At 45.6% G+C, this 13,922-nt stretch overlaps 2 protein-coding genes and 2 non-coding genes across 5 annotated transcripts in view; 3 read left to right on the forward strand and 1 right to left on the reverse strand.

The window, feature by feature from the left end:
- On the forward strand, positions 1-13,437 carry Tsr1 (TSR1 ribosome maturation factor). Of its 2 annotated transcripts, XM_028866724.2 has the most exons (15): positions 9-940; positions 1,104-1,207; positions 2,053-2,272; positions 2,371-2,505; positions 2,929-3,353; positions 4,763-4,922; positions 5,292-5,449; positions 7,348-7,541; positions 8,472-8,634; positions 8,835-8,945; positions 9,966-10,098; positions 11,722-11,838; positions 12,275-12,415; positions 12,514-12,588; positions 12,687-13,437. In XM_028866724.2, exons 1-15 carry the CDS (start codon positions 844-846, stop codon positions 12,863-12,865), a joined length of 2,412 nt encoding a protein of 803 aa, XP_028722557.1. In that variant the 5' UTR covers positions 9-843; the 3' UTR covers positions 12,866-13,437. The 2 variants fall into 2 exon arrangements, with proteins under 2 accessions (XP_028722558.1, XP_028722557.1); XM_028866725.1 differs by lacking the exons at positions 12,275-12,415; positions 12,514-12,588; positions 12,687-13,437 and having other exon boundaries at positions 1-940; positions 11,676-11,814.
- Positions 9,057-9,149, forward strand: LOC114691628. Its single transcript, XR_003734238.1, has one exon. It is a non-coding gene; the product is annotated as a small nucleolar RNA SNORD91 family (small nucleolar RNA).
- On the forward strand, positions 10,205-10,296 carry LOC114691627. The gene has a single exon (XR_003734237.1). It is a non-coding gene; the product is annotated as a small nucleolar RNA SNORD91 family (small nucleolar RNA).
- Srr (serine racemase) overlaps positions 13,062-13,922 on the reverse strand; it is a 21,328-nt gene continuing 20,467 nt past the window's right edge. The window contains 2 exon segments of the mRNA XM_028866729.2: positions 13,062-13,322; positions 13,565-13,774. Coding sequence (XP_028722562.1) covers positions 13,107-13,322; positions 13,565-13,774 — 426 coding nt within the window. The 3' untranslated portion in view covers positions 13,062-13,106.

Here is a 13,922-nt window from a genome sequence, read left to right on the forward strand (position 1 = left end):
GCTCCTCGGCCCGGAGCGGCGGAGCAGACGGACTTTCTGGAAAGGGGGCCTGCTTGGGTCTGGGCGGGCTTCAACCTCGGTGACTGCTCCCGACTTCTGGCCCCTCGGAGAGGGGCGAGGAGCCCAGGGTTCCCGGCCCTGGGTTCCCGTGGTTCGAATCTGGTCTGCTCAGTCCTCCGAATCCCGTGGCCCCGTCACTCGCTCTTAGTTGCAGAGCTTGTGGGAGAGAAGCAGCAAGAATCCAGCCGCGAGCGATGGAGAACCGGAGCCCGAGCGCAAGAGGAAGCGCTCACCCTCCGCAGGGTCTCACGTCCCGCTTGGCTCATCTTGCAGATTGGTGGGAAGAGGGGGGCACGAGGTGGAGTAAGAGACTGGCTGGGACGGAGCCGGCGAGGGTGAGGCGAAACCCATGTAAAGTGATTCGCGTTGGAAATCAAGAGTAATCGGGGGAAAGAAACGGTTACTCAGTTACAAAACTTTATCACCTCATAGAAATCAACGGGACCAGAGAGAGCGGCGTGCAAAATCTACGTGACAGGAGGACTTTTACTTCTTCCCACGTGATACCACTTTAGCGTGCAAAAAATTGGAATATGCTCGCAAAATAGGCCCCTGTGTCAAGGGCCGGAGCCTCTCAGCCGGCCCCCATCAGTGGACTGCAGCGTGGGAAAAGTTGCCACGACGTATTTGCGGGGACTCAGGCACCCCCGGGCTCGCTGGCTAGCGGAAAAAACCTCGCGAGAAGGCGCGCGAGTCCGTCCGAGACTGAGGTCCTGCCCCGGGGCCGGAAGCGCGCGGCTCCTCCCGGAAGTAGTGCTTCCTCGGCTGCATGTGGGCCGCACGATGGCGGCTCACCGCTCCGGCCCGCTGAAGCAGCAGAATAAAGCTCATAAAGGCGGGCGGCACAGCGGTGGTGGGTCCGCACACGTGGGCAGCAAGGGTGAGTAGACAGAGGAGGGAGGAGGGCGGCTTGCTTAGCCGTGCCCAGACCGAGGCTAGACTTGGGACCCTTGCCAAGCGCTCTTTGCGAGGAGCGCGGAAAGGTTCCTGTTGGTTAATCCACGGTGCGAACAGAACATGGCCACTTCTGATCTGCCCTCCAGGCCGTGTAGGACCGAAAGTCTTGTGCAAGAAGGCGAAGAAGCAGCTCAGCCGAGTAGACCAGAGGCATCGTGCCAACCAGCTCCGAAAGCAGAAACGGGAGGCGGTGAGAGGAGTGGGGGCGGGGACACGGTGCGGCGTCGGAATGGCCCGAAAATGGAGAGTAAACCCAGGGTTCCTTCAGGCCGTGCTCTTTTTAGTCCGAGGCCCTGCCAAACCTGACAGCGCGTATACGTGGCCTTTAACAAGAGAATGCTTTTCTTAGGTAGCTTCATTTATTTGGTCTGCTGTTCTTCTGCAGGGTGTTCTGATTATTATGTTTTCTTTTTTTCCTTTTCTTCCCCCTCCCCCCCCCCCCCCCGACAGGGTTTCACTGTGTAACAGCCTTAGCTGTCCTGGAACTAGTTTTGTAGGCCAGGCTGACCTCGAACTCGCCTCTGCCTCCCAAGTGCTGGGATTAAAGGCGTGCGTCACCACTACTGGGCTTTTTTGTTGTTGTTGTATTTTTTTTTTCCTGAGACCGGGTTTCTCTGTATAGTTTTGGAGCCTGTCTTGGAACTTACTCTGTAGACCAGGCTAATCTCAAACTCACAGAGATCCTCTTGCCTCCGCCTCCAGAGTGCTGGGATTAAAGGCGTGGACCACCACCGCCCCGGCTTGTTTTGTTGTTTGTTTGTTTTAGCAAAGGGTCTCACTATGTAGCCCTTGCTGGCCTAGAACTCTCAAGTAGGTTGATTGTGCTCGCCTCCTGAGCACTCAGTTTAAAGACCTGACCTACGACACCCAGCTATTCTGAAGTTTTCTAATGTTTTACGTTAAAGTTCCCTTGCTACTTTTACCAAGCCAACAAAGAGGTTGGGGGTTGTGCTTTGGCGAGGCAGCATCTGTGTTTTTGAAGATGTAATAGTGAAGCAAATGAATGAGATAGTCTCTGAACCTTTGTTTTGCTAGGTTCTGGCAGAGAAAAGGCAGCTGGGCAGCAAGGATGGGCCTCCTCATCAGGTGCTCGTGGTGCCTCTGCACAACAGGATTTCCCTTCCAGAGGCATTTACACTACTTCAGAATGAAGTCTTGGGAACAGTGTACGTGAATGAATTCGGAAGCACCCAAGGCTTTATGCTTCTAAGCCAAGTAGTGAGACGTCGCTGGTTTTTCACATATGCAAGACCAGGTTAGAATATCCAGTATTTTTCTGACATTATGTTTAAGTAGTTCTGTCTTTTGATTATAATGTTCTACCTCCTATGCTTTGTGTCTGCTTGTTTCCAGGGGATCTGCATACTGTCTTAGACATGGCGAAAGTTGCTGATACCATCCTGTTCCTCCTGGATCCACTAGAGGGCTGGGACAGCACTGGGGATTACTGTCTGTCTTGCCTCTTTGCTCAGGGCCTTCCCACCTACAGTAAGTGTGTTGTAGTGTTGGAGACCAGCAAAGAAAGTTAATTAGCTTTTTTTTTTTTTTAATTACTTTAAAACAACTTATTATTATTTTCTTTTGAGACAGGGTTTCTCTGTGTAACAACCCTGGCTGTCCTGGAACTCACTTTGTAGACCAGGCTGGCCTAACTTACAGAGATCTGCCTGTCTCTACCTCCCAAGCAGTGGTGTTAAAGGCGTGTGCTGCCACCATCTGGCTTAAAGAGAATTTTTGTATCTGGGCTGCTCTTGCCCAGAGAAAAACTGGGAAGATGTACTTCATTGTGACGTTTCATTAGTGTTAGCCAACTCTTGAGTTTCCCAGTGACCGTTGGGTTGTTGTGATTGGAAATGAATTTTACGGTAGTGAAGCAGTACGTCACTAAATTCTTCCTTTCTCTTCTTTCAGCGCTTGCTGTCCAGGGGCTTTCTGGCCTCCCACTAAAGAAACACATAGATGCCAAGAAGAAGCTAAGTAAAATAGTGCTGAAACGCTTTTCCGAGGATGAAGTCCTGTTGCTGGACACCCCACAGCAGGCAGCTATGCTCCTTAGACAGTTGGCTAACCAGAAGCAACGGCATCTTGCTTTTCGAGATCGGCGAGCTTACTTGTTTGCCCATGTTGCTGACTTTGTGCCTAGTGAGGAGAGCAACTTAGTGGGCACCTTGAAAATCTCAGGCTATGTTCGCGGAAGGACTCTGAATGTAAATAGTTTGCTGCATATCGTTGGACATGGTGATTTCCAAATGAATCAGATAGATGCCCCTGTGGACCCCTTCCCTTTAAATCCTAGAGTGATTCAATCCCAGAAGAAACCGAACGTGGCAATGGAGGTAAGGTGGATAGGTTTTCTTTCCTGTGAATCGAACCCAGGCCTGGGCAGGCACTCTACTACTTGGCTACATTCCTTGCCCAAGATTGTTGGCTTTAACTTTTTTTTAAAAACAGAATTTATGTTTGTATGCTGGAGAGGGAGCATATTACTGGTGTGGAGGGCAGGGGATAACTTGCCAGGGTTTGGTTCTCTCCTACCTTGTGGGCCCAGAGGATTAGACTCAGGTTATTGAGTTTGGGGCCCAGACTGTTTTTTTTTTTTTGTTGTTGTTGTTGTTGTTTTCCAAGACAGGGTTTCTCTGTGTAGCTCTGGCTATCCTGGAACTTGGTCTGTAGACCAGGCTGGCCTTGAACTCACACAGATCCACCACCTGCCTTAGTCTTCCAAGTTCTGGGACTAAAGGTGTGTGCCACCACTGCCTGGCTTCTGTTTTTTTTTTTTTTTATTTTTTAGAGTATTTATTTATTTAGGAGCTGAGGACCGAACCCAGGGCCTTGTGCTCGCTAGGCAAGCGCTCTACCACTGAGCTAAATCCCCCACTCCCTTTTTTTTTCTTTAAAGAATGTATATTTGTATATATAACTTGGCACAGGATGGAACATTTAATTTTCAGAGAAGATAGTTTTTGCACACTTAGCAAGTGAGGAGACTGCTAGTTTGAAATGTAAGGCAATAGACAATTAGAAATGTTGATCAGTTGTATTTATCCATTACTTTCTATGTATTCCGCATAGAATTTATTTGAATTGGGGAAAAAAATTAACGAACACTTGTGAATTTAAGAAATATAGTAGCATGTAGTAGCATATGTATAGTAACATGTAGTAGCAGATGTGTAGTAGCAGGTGCAGACCTGCTGTGTAAATTGAGAGTACACTAGCAAGCTACATAGGACAGCACAGTCAACGAAGTGTTTGGAAGAATGACTAGTTTATGAATTTCACAGAGTGAAAGAATATCTTGGGGACTATGTGAACCTAGGTATAGTGATGGAGTAGAGGATTTCTTTGAACTTTTTTTTTAAAGACTGGACCTCACCATGTAGCAATGGCTGGCCTGGAACATACTGTATAGAACAGGCTGGCCTCAAACTTTTGCAGAGATCAGCCTGCTTCTGCCAATGAAGCGTTGAGATAAAAGGTGTGCAACATCATGCAGGGTTTATTTGAATTCTGAAGAGAGCAGTTTGAAAGGGAGTGTAACAAACAGGTAGGAGAGTGTTGTCAGATTTTCTTAGAAATGATCTCAAGAGTTAATCAGGGGAGCAGAGTTGAAATGCTAGAAGACAGCAATTTGGAAATTTTGGTATGTTTTGATTTTCTGTTTAATTTGTGGATCTCTTGGGTTACTGTTAGATTTGCCAGACTTGTTTAATGTGTGATAGGCTGTTACCTGCTTTTGGTTTAGATTTGTACTACAGATGCTGTAGCTGACATGGAAGAAGACCTTAAGGTTCTGATGAAAGCAGACCCTGATCAACAGGAAACTTTACAAACAGAGGTTTTTCCAGATCCAATGGAAGGGGAGCAAACCTGGCCTACTGAGGAGGAGCTGGATGAGGCAAATGGTCAGTGGTAGCAAACATGTTAGTAGTTCTTTACTTGGTCACTGCTTGCTTAAAGGGCTGGATGAGGAAGTGGCTGGAGTTCAGATACTACATGACTGTACTAAGCAAACACTGGGCACAGCTCTGCTTCCGTTCTCAAAATCACTCGGCTCGTCTTCTTAAATAATAAATGATATTAAGTCCATTACAGGGTTTATTTAGCTGTGTATTGGTTGCTAACGGAGGCAGCTGAATTAAATTTGGAGGTAGTCTGTTCTCGTGTGACTGCTGTTTTCTCACGTTGGCAGCAGTGTCTGCACAGGTGAGAACACAGAAGGAAGTGTAATGAGTATATGATATGTGGATTGATGAGCTGTCTGGGCTTCACAGACTTACTGAAGCAGCGTTCCAGGGTGGTAAAGAAGGTCCCTAAAGGGACGTCCAGTTACCAGGCCGAATGGATTTTGGACGAAGGTGATGAGAGTGGTGGGGAAGGCGATGAGGATGATGATCTGCAACATGAAGGTTTTATGGAAGAGGAGTCTCAGGTAAGAAAACGGGCCGCCGGGCCGCCTGTGTGTACAACTTCAGAAATGTGGCTGTGTGAAGCCAGCTGCCTAAGAGTGGCTGTAATTTCCAAAGCTTCAGAGAAATGCTGTCTAAAACAAAAGAAAACAAAACAAAAAATCCCCAAAAAAAGAATGGCTATAATTACGAAAAGGATGTTTTTATGACTTCCTCTCTTGTTAGTTTATTTTGTGTAAAGTACTTGCCACATAAATGTTAGGACTTAGAGTTTGAATCCCCAGGGCCCATGTGAAGCATGATTTAACAAACAACAAAAAATCCTATGTTGGAGCCCACTAGGTTTCTTGGTGGCTGTACCCAGCAGGACTGCATAAGAGGTTGATTGGACCACCGGCCTGGGCACCAGGTGTTTGTAAGGGTCTACACTTGACTATAACTAGCAAGGTGGAGGTCTTGGCCCCATCCCTTGGCATTGTTATAATAGACCTTTGGAATAAAGCTCTGGGCGGTGGATAAGGTTCCAGGCCCACCTGAGTCTGTCCTGTGTTTTCTTTTTCTCTCCCCCTTATTTCTAACTAAGTCTCTTGTCCCTCAATCCTCAAGAGTTCCTGGAGTAAATAAGTGTGGGAGCTGGTCTCCCACAATCCTGTCTCAAGGTGGAAGGTGAGGACAATCAAAGATGTCCTCTGACCTCCACATGCGTGCCTGTACCCATTCATGTATCACACTCTCACATACACTTTTGTATTTATATTGTTTACAGATAGGTGTCTAGGAAAATTAATCTTTGTTTAGTTGCTTTTGGGGTACAGATGGGTAGGTTTCTGCTGAAATACCTGCAATTTTTTTTTTTAGGATAGTCTTATTAGCCCATAACTGACCTTGAACTCAAGCAACCCTCCTCCCTTCATCTTCCCAGAGCTGGGATCATAGGCATATGATTGTTAGTTTTGTTGTTGTTGAAGTCGTTGGCACATCATTTTATTATTGTTGTTGGGTAGTTTTGTCCTTTTTTTTCTGACAAGTTCTCATGTATCCCATGTATTAGCCCTGAACTCAGTATGTATCAGAGAATGATTTTGAACTCCTTAATCTGCCTCTGCCTCTACGTCCCCAGTGCCTGGATTGTAGAGCTACTCTGGCATCCTGTGTCTTAGTTTTTGATGTGGAATCAATTACCAGGGCTTCACAAATGCTAGGGAAGTACTTTACCAGATGAACCACACCCCCAGGAACCACACCCCCCATATTTTTAGGGTGTATGTCTTTGGCAGGGGGTGTTTGAGATAGAGTTTCACTATTTTGCTCTGTTCTAGAACTCACTATGCAGACCAGGCTGCCCTTGAACTCACAGAGATCCACCTTCCTCTGCCTCCCAAGTTTTATTACTACACCCAGGGCTTTCTTGTGGGGGTGGGGGTGGGGGGTGGGAGGCATTCAGGGACAGCTTACTGAGTCATTTCTCTCTTCCCATATTTGAGTTCTCTATAGAGAACTCAGGTCTAGAAAGGAGGTCATTTGGAAACAAGTGCCTTTACTCACTGAGCCACCTTGTTGGTGCTATGATTTTTGTTTTTTTTTGGAGGCGGGGGCTGGGGGGTATAGTCTTATGAATCTCAGGCTCGTCTAGAACTCTAGCTGAGCATGACCTTGAACCCTGGTGTTGATGTACAGGCATGTGAAATCTGCCCAGTTTTAGGCAGTACTGGGGATCCACCCAAGAGCTTTATGTGTGCTAGGAAAGCACTCTACCAATTGAGCTATGTCCTTTGCCTTGTTTGGGGTTGTTACTTTTTTTTTTTCTTACTCTGTCACCCAGCTGCCATCAAACTCCAAATGAATCTCCTGCCTCACCTTCCCAAATGCTAAGACTACAAGTATGTTTCATAATGCAGAGCTGTGATCCCTCGTTTTACAGGATGAGAGTGGTGAGGAGGAAGAGGAGGAATGTGAAACTATGACTCTAGGGGAGTCTGTGCGTGATGATCTCTATGACGAGAAAGTAGATGAAGAGGCTGAGGAGAGAATGTTGGAGAAATATAAACAAGAAAGATTGGAAGAGATGTTTCCAGATGAAATTGATACCCCCCGTGATGTGGCTGCTAGAATTCGGTTAGTACTATGGGAGCAGGAAGCAAATGAAAAAAAAAAAAACATTGTCCTTGTCCTTGAAGAGCTAACATGCTATCTGAGAAGCAGCAACACAGTCAAGGTTCAGAGGGCCCTAGTGAAACAGACATACCTAGGTTAATTAGCAAATATTCCTTGCAGGAGTAAATGCTCAAAAGAATGTATTTGGGGAAGTAAGAGTGTATGTTTTGAATAAATGCTTGTAAAAGTAAGAAGGCCGGGCAGTGGTGGCACACACCTTTAAATCCCTGCACTCGGGAGGTAAAGACAGGCAGTTCTCTGAGTTTGAGGCCAGCCTGGCCTACAGAGTGAGTTCTAGGTCAGCCAGGGCTATACAGAGAGACCCTGTCTTGAAAAACCAAGGAGGGGGAAAAGGCAAAAAAATGTAGGTGATTTTTCTTGAAGTAAGCCTGACTAAAAGCGAGTGTCAGTGTTGGGTATTAAGAGTTCTAAGGCAGGTTGAAGAGCCACATTCCCTGATAGGAACCAGGTGGGCACTATATATCTGTCTCCTGTGGAAGTCCTGAGTTGAGGTCTCATGTAGAGCAAGGTATTCTGGATCTTCCTGTATATTTCCATGCCCAGTTTTAACTCATTAGGATATTTTGATTTCTACTGAGTAATTTTTAGTTTCAGACTGTTTCGCTTTGTAGCTCAGGCAGACATGGAACACATGATCCTGTCCCAGCCTCACCAGTGCTGGTACTACAGGTATATAAAAGACTTCAAGGCATGTGTGGTTCGTTGTGCTGTCCTGGGGATTGAACGCAGGGTGTGTATACTAACTAAGCATTATATCACTGAGTTACTTTCCTAGATAAGAGTACTTTGAAAAAGCTAGAGCATTGACCATGTGAGGTGAGTCTTACGTAGCACCACCTAAACCTCTTTCTTTAAAAACCTGTGTTCTAGATTTCAGAAATATAGAGGCCTCAAGAGCTTCAGGACATCTCCTTGGGACCCTAAGGAAAACCTTCCTCGAGATTATGCTCGGATCTTTCAGTTTCAGAATTTTATTAATACTAGAAAAAGAATCTTTAAACAGATTGAGGAAAAAGAAGCCGAAGGAGCTGAGGTATCTGCCTTGTCCACCTTGTAATTTGTCTTTTTCCTCGTTTGGGAACAAAGAGGGATCAGAGATAATTAACTGGGAAGGTGAATCTGGGTGGTTGACACATCCATGAATGATGACACTTGCGTGTACTTGGAGAAAGGTTTGTCACTATTGGGACATTAAGGGTAACCCTGCGATTGTCTTGTGCGTCTTTCTGGCAGGTTGGCTGGTATGTCACACTCCATGTCTCTGATGTCCCTGTCTCAGTGGTTAAGTATTTCAGGCAAGGAGCGCCCTTGATTGCATTTTCTTTACTACCGTATGAACAGAAGGTAAATCTGTGTTTTGTGGGGAAATGGCAGAGTTCCAAATATTTTTCCAGGGTGTACAACATTTTGCTCATTGGGGTGAAAGGCTACCATTTTGATTGAGGAATCAGAATAGAGAGAAGTCAATGATGGTTAAGCCCAAGATGTCTGAACCTGTCTGAAGCATCTCAGTGATGCAGTCTGTGTGGTTCTGAGACTTCCCTAAGTATGTTTTTTTTAGATCAGAATCGGGGGTAGCAAGCAGTCTTTTTTTTTTTTTTCTTTTTCTTTTTCTTTTTTTTGGCTTTTCGAGACAGGGTTTCTCTTTGTAGCTTTGCGCCTTTCCTGGAATTCTGTAGCCCAGGCTGGCCTCGAACTCAGAGATCCGCCTGGCTCTGCCTACTGAGTGCTGGGACTAAAGGCATGCACCACCACCGCCTGGCTTTTTTTTAAAGATTTATTCATTATGTATACTGTATAAGTGTTTTTGCCTGCAGGCCAGAAGGGGACACCAGATCTTATATAGATGGTTGTGAGCCACCGTGTGGGTACTGTGAGTTGAACGCAGGACCTCTAGAAGAGCAGTCTGTGCTCTGTACCTCTGAGCCATCTCTCCTGCCTGGGGCTAGCAGTCTTAAAAGTAAATGTTTATGCCAGTGTAAAGATCCGTTCTCTAGGTGGCCAGTAGTCATGCACACTAGGAGTGGGACAGCTCTGTAAAGGTTGTGGAGGCTTGGATGATTATGGTTGGGAGGCTATATGGTGATCGGGCAATGTGAAGGTCATTCACTGTGACTTAGCTTTTATAATGTTAGAAGTGGACCAGTAAGTTAGCTTAGACATGTGTGTGGAAGCACTGATAAGGTCTGTATCACCTGTAATGTCAGTTGGTGGTGGGTAAAAAGGACTATTTATATGACATCTGTATGATGTCATTAACTAGCACGGTCAGTTCTTAGAGTAAAACTAATGTTTGTTTGGCTTGTCTTTCAGGTTAGGCCGTTGTACGCCTAGATTATGAAACATTTTTTATTTGGTCCTCAGATGTCAGTATTGAACATGGTGGTGAGTCGGAACCCTGGCAGCACAGAACCCGTGAAGGCCAAGGAAGAATTGATTTTCCATTGTGGATTCAGGCGCTTCCGAGCCTCGCCTTTATTCTCTCAGCACACAGCAGGTTAGCACGAAGCTCTGGGGTCTGTCGCCTGCTGTCTTAGGGTTGAAGGCGGAGTACAGTGTAAAACTCGCAAGTCTCTGGTAAGCGAGTTTCAGTACTCTAATGACGTAGGAGCCGATGATGTTTCCTTCAAGATGTCTGAACCTGTCTGAAGCATCCCAGTGATGCAAACTGTGTTGTACTGAGGCTTCTCTGCTCTGAGTGTTGTTCCAGAGTAGGTGTTAAACCAGAGTTGGTAGCTTTAGGAGTAGTAGCAGGTTGGCTGCTTTTAAACAGTATCATAGCTCACCTGCCTTTCAGTGACAGGAGACAGAGATGGTGACAGCATTAATTGGTGCTCTGGGTAAATTTTCTCATCTATCACATCATTTTGTAAACAAAGTTTTACTGAAACATGGCATGTCTTGATTTGGGGGGCGGGGGCTTTTTGAAACAGGGTTAAAGAGGGCTTTGAACTTTGGGTTTTCCAACCTTTACCTCCCAGTATTATTATTATTATTATTATTATTATTTGCCTGTTTGTTATTAAGTATCTAACTATATGGTGTATGATTGTCTTGTGAGAATTGAGAGACAAGGTCTTAATATGTAGCCCAAGCTGGCCTTTCTTGATCTTCAGAATGGTGGACTATGGGGAGGGGTACCCCACCATGCCCAGCTGGCATGGTGTTATGAAGGCACACTGATGTACCTGAGTAGCTGGAATAGAAAGTAATTGGGAGCTGGTCAGGTGCTCAGCACTTGCTGCTGAACCTGAGGACCTACATTCAGTGGGTGCCCCTTCCCTGCATGATGGACTTCTACTCTAGTGCTGTAGCAATATGCCCCCCCCCACCCCCCAAAAACCAAAATGTATTAATAAAAAGCTTTTATTATTTTAAGAATGTAATAGCTGTGTTACAGATGAACAGAGCTTTTCTGCTAGCTTACTGTCCTGTACCCAGCACACAAGAACTTGGCTTTCTAGGTAGAAAATGTTTCTGCTTAAGACTGAGTTGCTGCACAGTCAGTCTGAGTAAAAGTATTGGTTGTAGTGAGATCAGATCATCCGGAGGACTCTTTCAATGCCAGCCATAGTCTAAGCCATGATTCTGTCTCCAGTTGAAAAAAATCACTGATGGGACCAGGTTTTCTCTTTTAGTTGTATTAATGCAGGGAAAAAATGTCTGAGAGTTAATAGTGTAGAGAAACACAAGATGAAGCTGGTAATCTTAGCCCTTGAGAGGTGGAGGAAGGTATATTGTAATCCATGAGCCCTGTCTCAACAAAACAGACTGGGGCTTGCAGAGGACCTGGGTTCAATTCCCAGTAGCCACACTGGTCAGCTTAGAGGCACCTGCACATGCACACCCACACACCATGAGGATATACTGAGACAAAAACATGAATCTTAAACACCACCGCTTTTGATTAAGTTACAGTTAGGCTGAGAATATGACGCCTATCAATGGCAGAGCACTTAGTGTGTACACAGCCCTATGCTTGATCTCCTTTACTATAATTTTAAAAGGTGGGGCTATGTGTGGCAGCACCATAGCTCCTAACAGCCTTTGGATTGCTTTCTGGTTTCTCAAAAGGCTTTTCGCTCTTCTTTCTATTTATTTGGGACCCTTCCGTTGGAAGCTGATAAACATAAATTTCAGAGATTCTTGACTGCTGATGCGGCCCTAGTGGTGACAGTGTTTGCGCCAATCACTTTTCCTCCTGCATCTGTGCTACTTTTCAAGCAGAGAAGCAATGGTATGTTGACTTCTAATGGTAAATAATGAACCTACTAGGACCATTACTTTTCTGTAATTAAACCTGGGGTTTAACTGTAAGGTATACTGGTGGTTTTTCAAAAATACCAATTTCAAACTCACTGAGGGGGTATGTAAGCCCAGGGTGATAACTAGTTCTTGCCTGTTGGCACACTTCAGTAGGGGTTGCTTGGAGTATTATATTTAAGGTGGGTTTGGGGGGACTGGCTCAATAGAAATATCTTTCAGTAGTCCTTGTGGCCTCAGAAAGGTAATGGTGCATTTCTCCAAGATAATCTTGAATGGGTCTTTAAAATAGATTAGAGCAAAGCTACACAGAGAAACCCTGAAAAAACCAAAACACCACCGCCACCTCCAGATTAGAGCAGTAGCTGAAGGGTTTGGCCTGTAGATGAACAGTGGCTCTCCTTTCCTAGGAATGCACAGCCTCATTGCTACAGGCCATCTGTTATCAGTGGATCCAGACAGGATGGTCATCAAGAGAGTTGTTCTGAGTGGCCATCCTTTCAAAATTTTTACTAAGATGGCAGTAGTTCGCTACATGTTCTTCAACAGAGGTAGGCACGAGTGAAAGGAGAGTGGGGTCGGATTCCCTGTGGTGGGAGGACTGGCTTGATGCTGTGGGTTTTATTTTGTGTCTCTGTTCCATTCTAAGAGGACGTGATGTGGTTTAAGCCTGTGGAACTGAGAACCAAGTGGGGCCGCAGGGGACACATCAAGGAGCCTCTAGGTAAGAGATGGGATTCCCTGGTGTTACCAATGGACTACTGGGCTATAAAGTTCACTGTTTAGGTGTCTACTTTGACCAATTTGCTGTTTTCCTTCTAGGTACCCATGGCCATATGAAGTGCAGTTTTGATGGGAAGCTAAAATCTCAGGATACAGTATTAATGAACCTCTATAAGCGAGTTTTCCCCAAATGGACTTATGATCCATATGTACCAGAACCAGTACCATGGGTGAAAAGTGAGATCTCCTCAACAGCCTCTGAAGTGGACATGGAGTAATGGAGTCAGTGTGATTCTGTCTCTACTGCGGTCAGGACTGTGGGTGGGAGTCTGGCTTGTGACTAGGCAGTTTGTGCTTTTCTGTTTCAGCTGCTCATGTCTCCACTAAGTGGGGTTTACACTGTTTCTTGGTCTCCAAATTCTAACTCTTACTGAAATACTCCATTAGGATTTTGAAAACAATTAAAAAAGCGAAGACGGAAAACAATTTTCATCTAGAGACAACTTCTCCCTCATGAATTTAAACAGAAATAGTCTGGAAAGGAGCCGGCCTTTCAGCCTGCTTCACCCAGCTTAGGGAGGTTAAGTCTACATTCCCACCACTGAGTACAATACAGATGTTCTTCACTTCTGGAGAGACTGTCTGGAAATGCTGCGACAGCACCGCCGCCAGTCCGACGCCAGCGGTGGGTTCAATGAGCAGTTTCATCCTCTCCCACACCAGCTGGGTTGCATACTGTTGGTACAGAGAGGAGGAAGGATTATTGGAACAAATAGCGCTGGACACCAAATGAAATAGATGTTTGGGTTTGTTGCGATGAGTATGTGCTTGCTAATAAAGTATGCATATACAACTTGGCCTAGCTCTGCTACTGTCTGGGTGCCCATGTGCCACAGGTCACCTGGTTGATTATCTGTTCATAATAGTTTCTTTTGCCTAGGAAGTTAGACTTGCTGTTTGTCTCCTCCCAGTCTTACCTTGATTTCGTCCTCTGTGACAGTGAAGACATCGTCTACAAGGTCTCTGATAATAGGCCAGGTGTTTAAGCCAATGCTCGACTTGACACCGTCTGCTATGGTCTCTGGAGGATGAGGATTGGGAGTCAGCTCCCCTTTCAGTTTGGACTGGTAGCAGTCATCTGCATTCAAGGGTTCGGCAGCATATACCTTCACACTGGGTTTCAGGGCCTGGGAAGAGGAACAGAGGCTGTATACCAACGGGCAGCCTTTGCCCGCAGACCTAAAGGAGGCATAATGTACGACACATGTTTTTTGTGTTACCGAAGGGTCTTTCCTTATATATGGAAATGGAAATCCGACCTTGAAGCATTTTAAT

This window comes from Peromyscus leucopus, chromosome 8b (assembly GCF_004664715.2).
Source record: "Peromyscus leucopus breed LL Stock chromosome 8b, UCI_PerLeu_2.1, whole genome shotgun sequence".
NCBI lineage: Eukaryota > Metazoa > Chordata > Mammalia > Rodentia > Cricetidae > Peromyscus > Peromyscus leucopus.

What these genes read in the sequence shown, in the direction of transcription:
- Tsr1 (XM_028866724.2), top strand. Translation starts at nt 844, where the DNA reads ATGGCGGCTCACCGCTCCGGCCCGCTGAAGCAGCAGAATAAAGCTCAT. An exon ending in TACTACCGTATGAACAGAAG is followed by an intron (nt 8,946 to 9,965) that starts GTAAATCTGTGT and finishes TTTGGTCCTCAG; the next exon opens with ATGTCAGTATTGAACATGGT. An exon ending in ACACATCAAGGAGCCTCTAG is followed by an intron (nt 12,589 to 12,686) that starts GTAAGAGATGGG and finishes TTTTCCTTCTAG; the next exon opens with GTACCCATGGCCATATGAAG.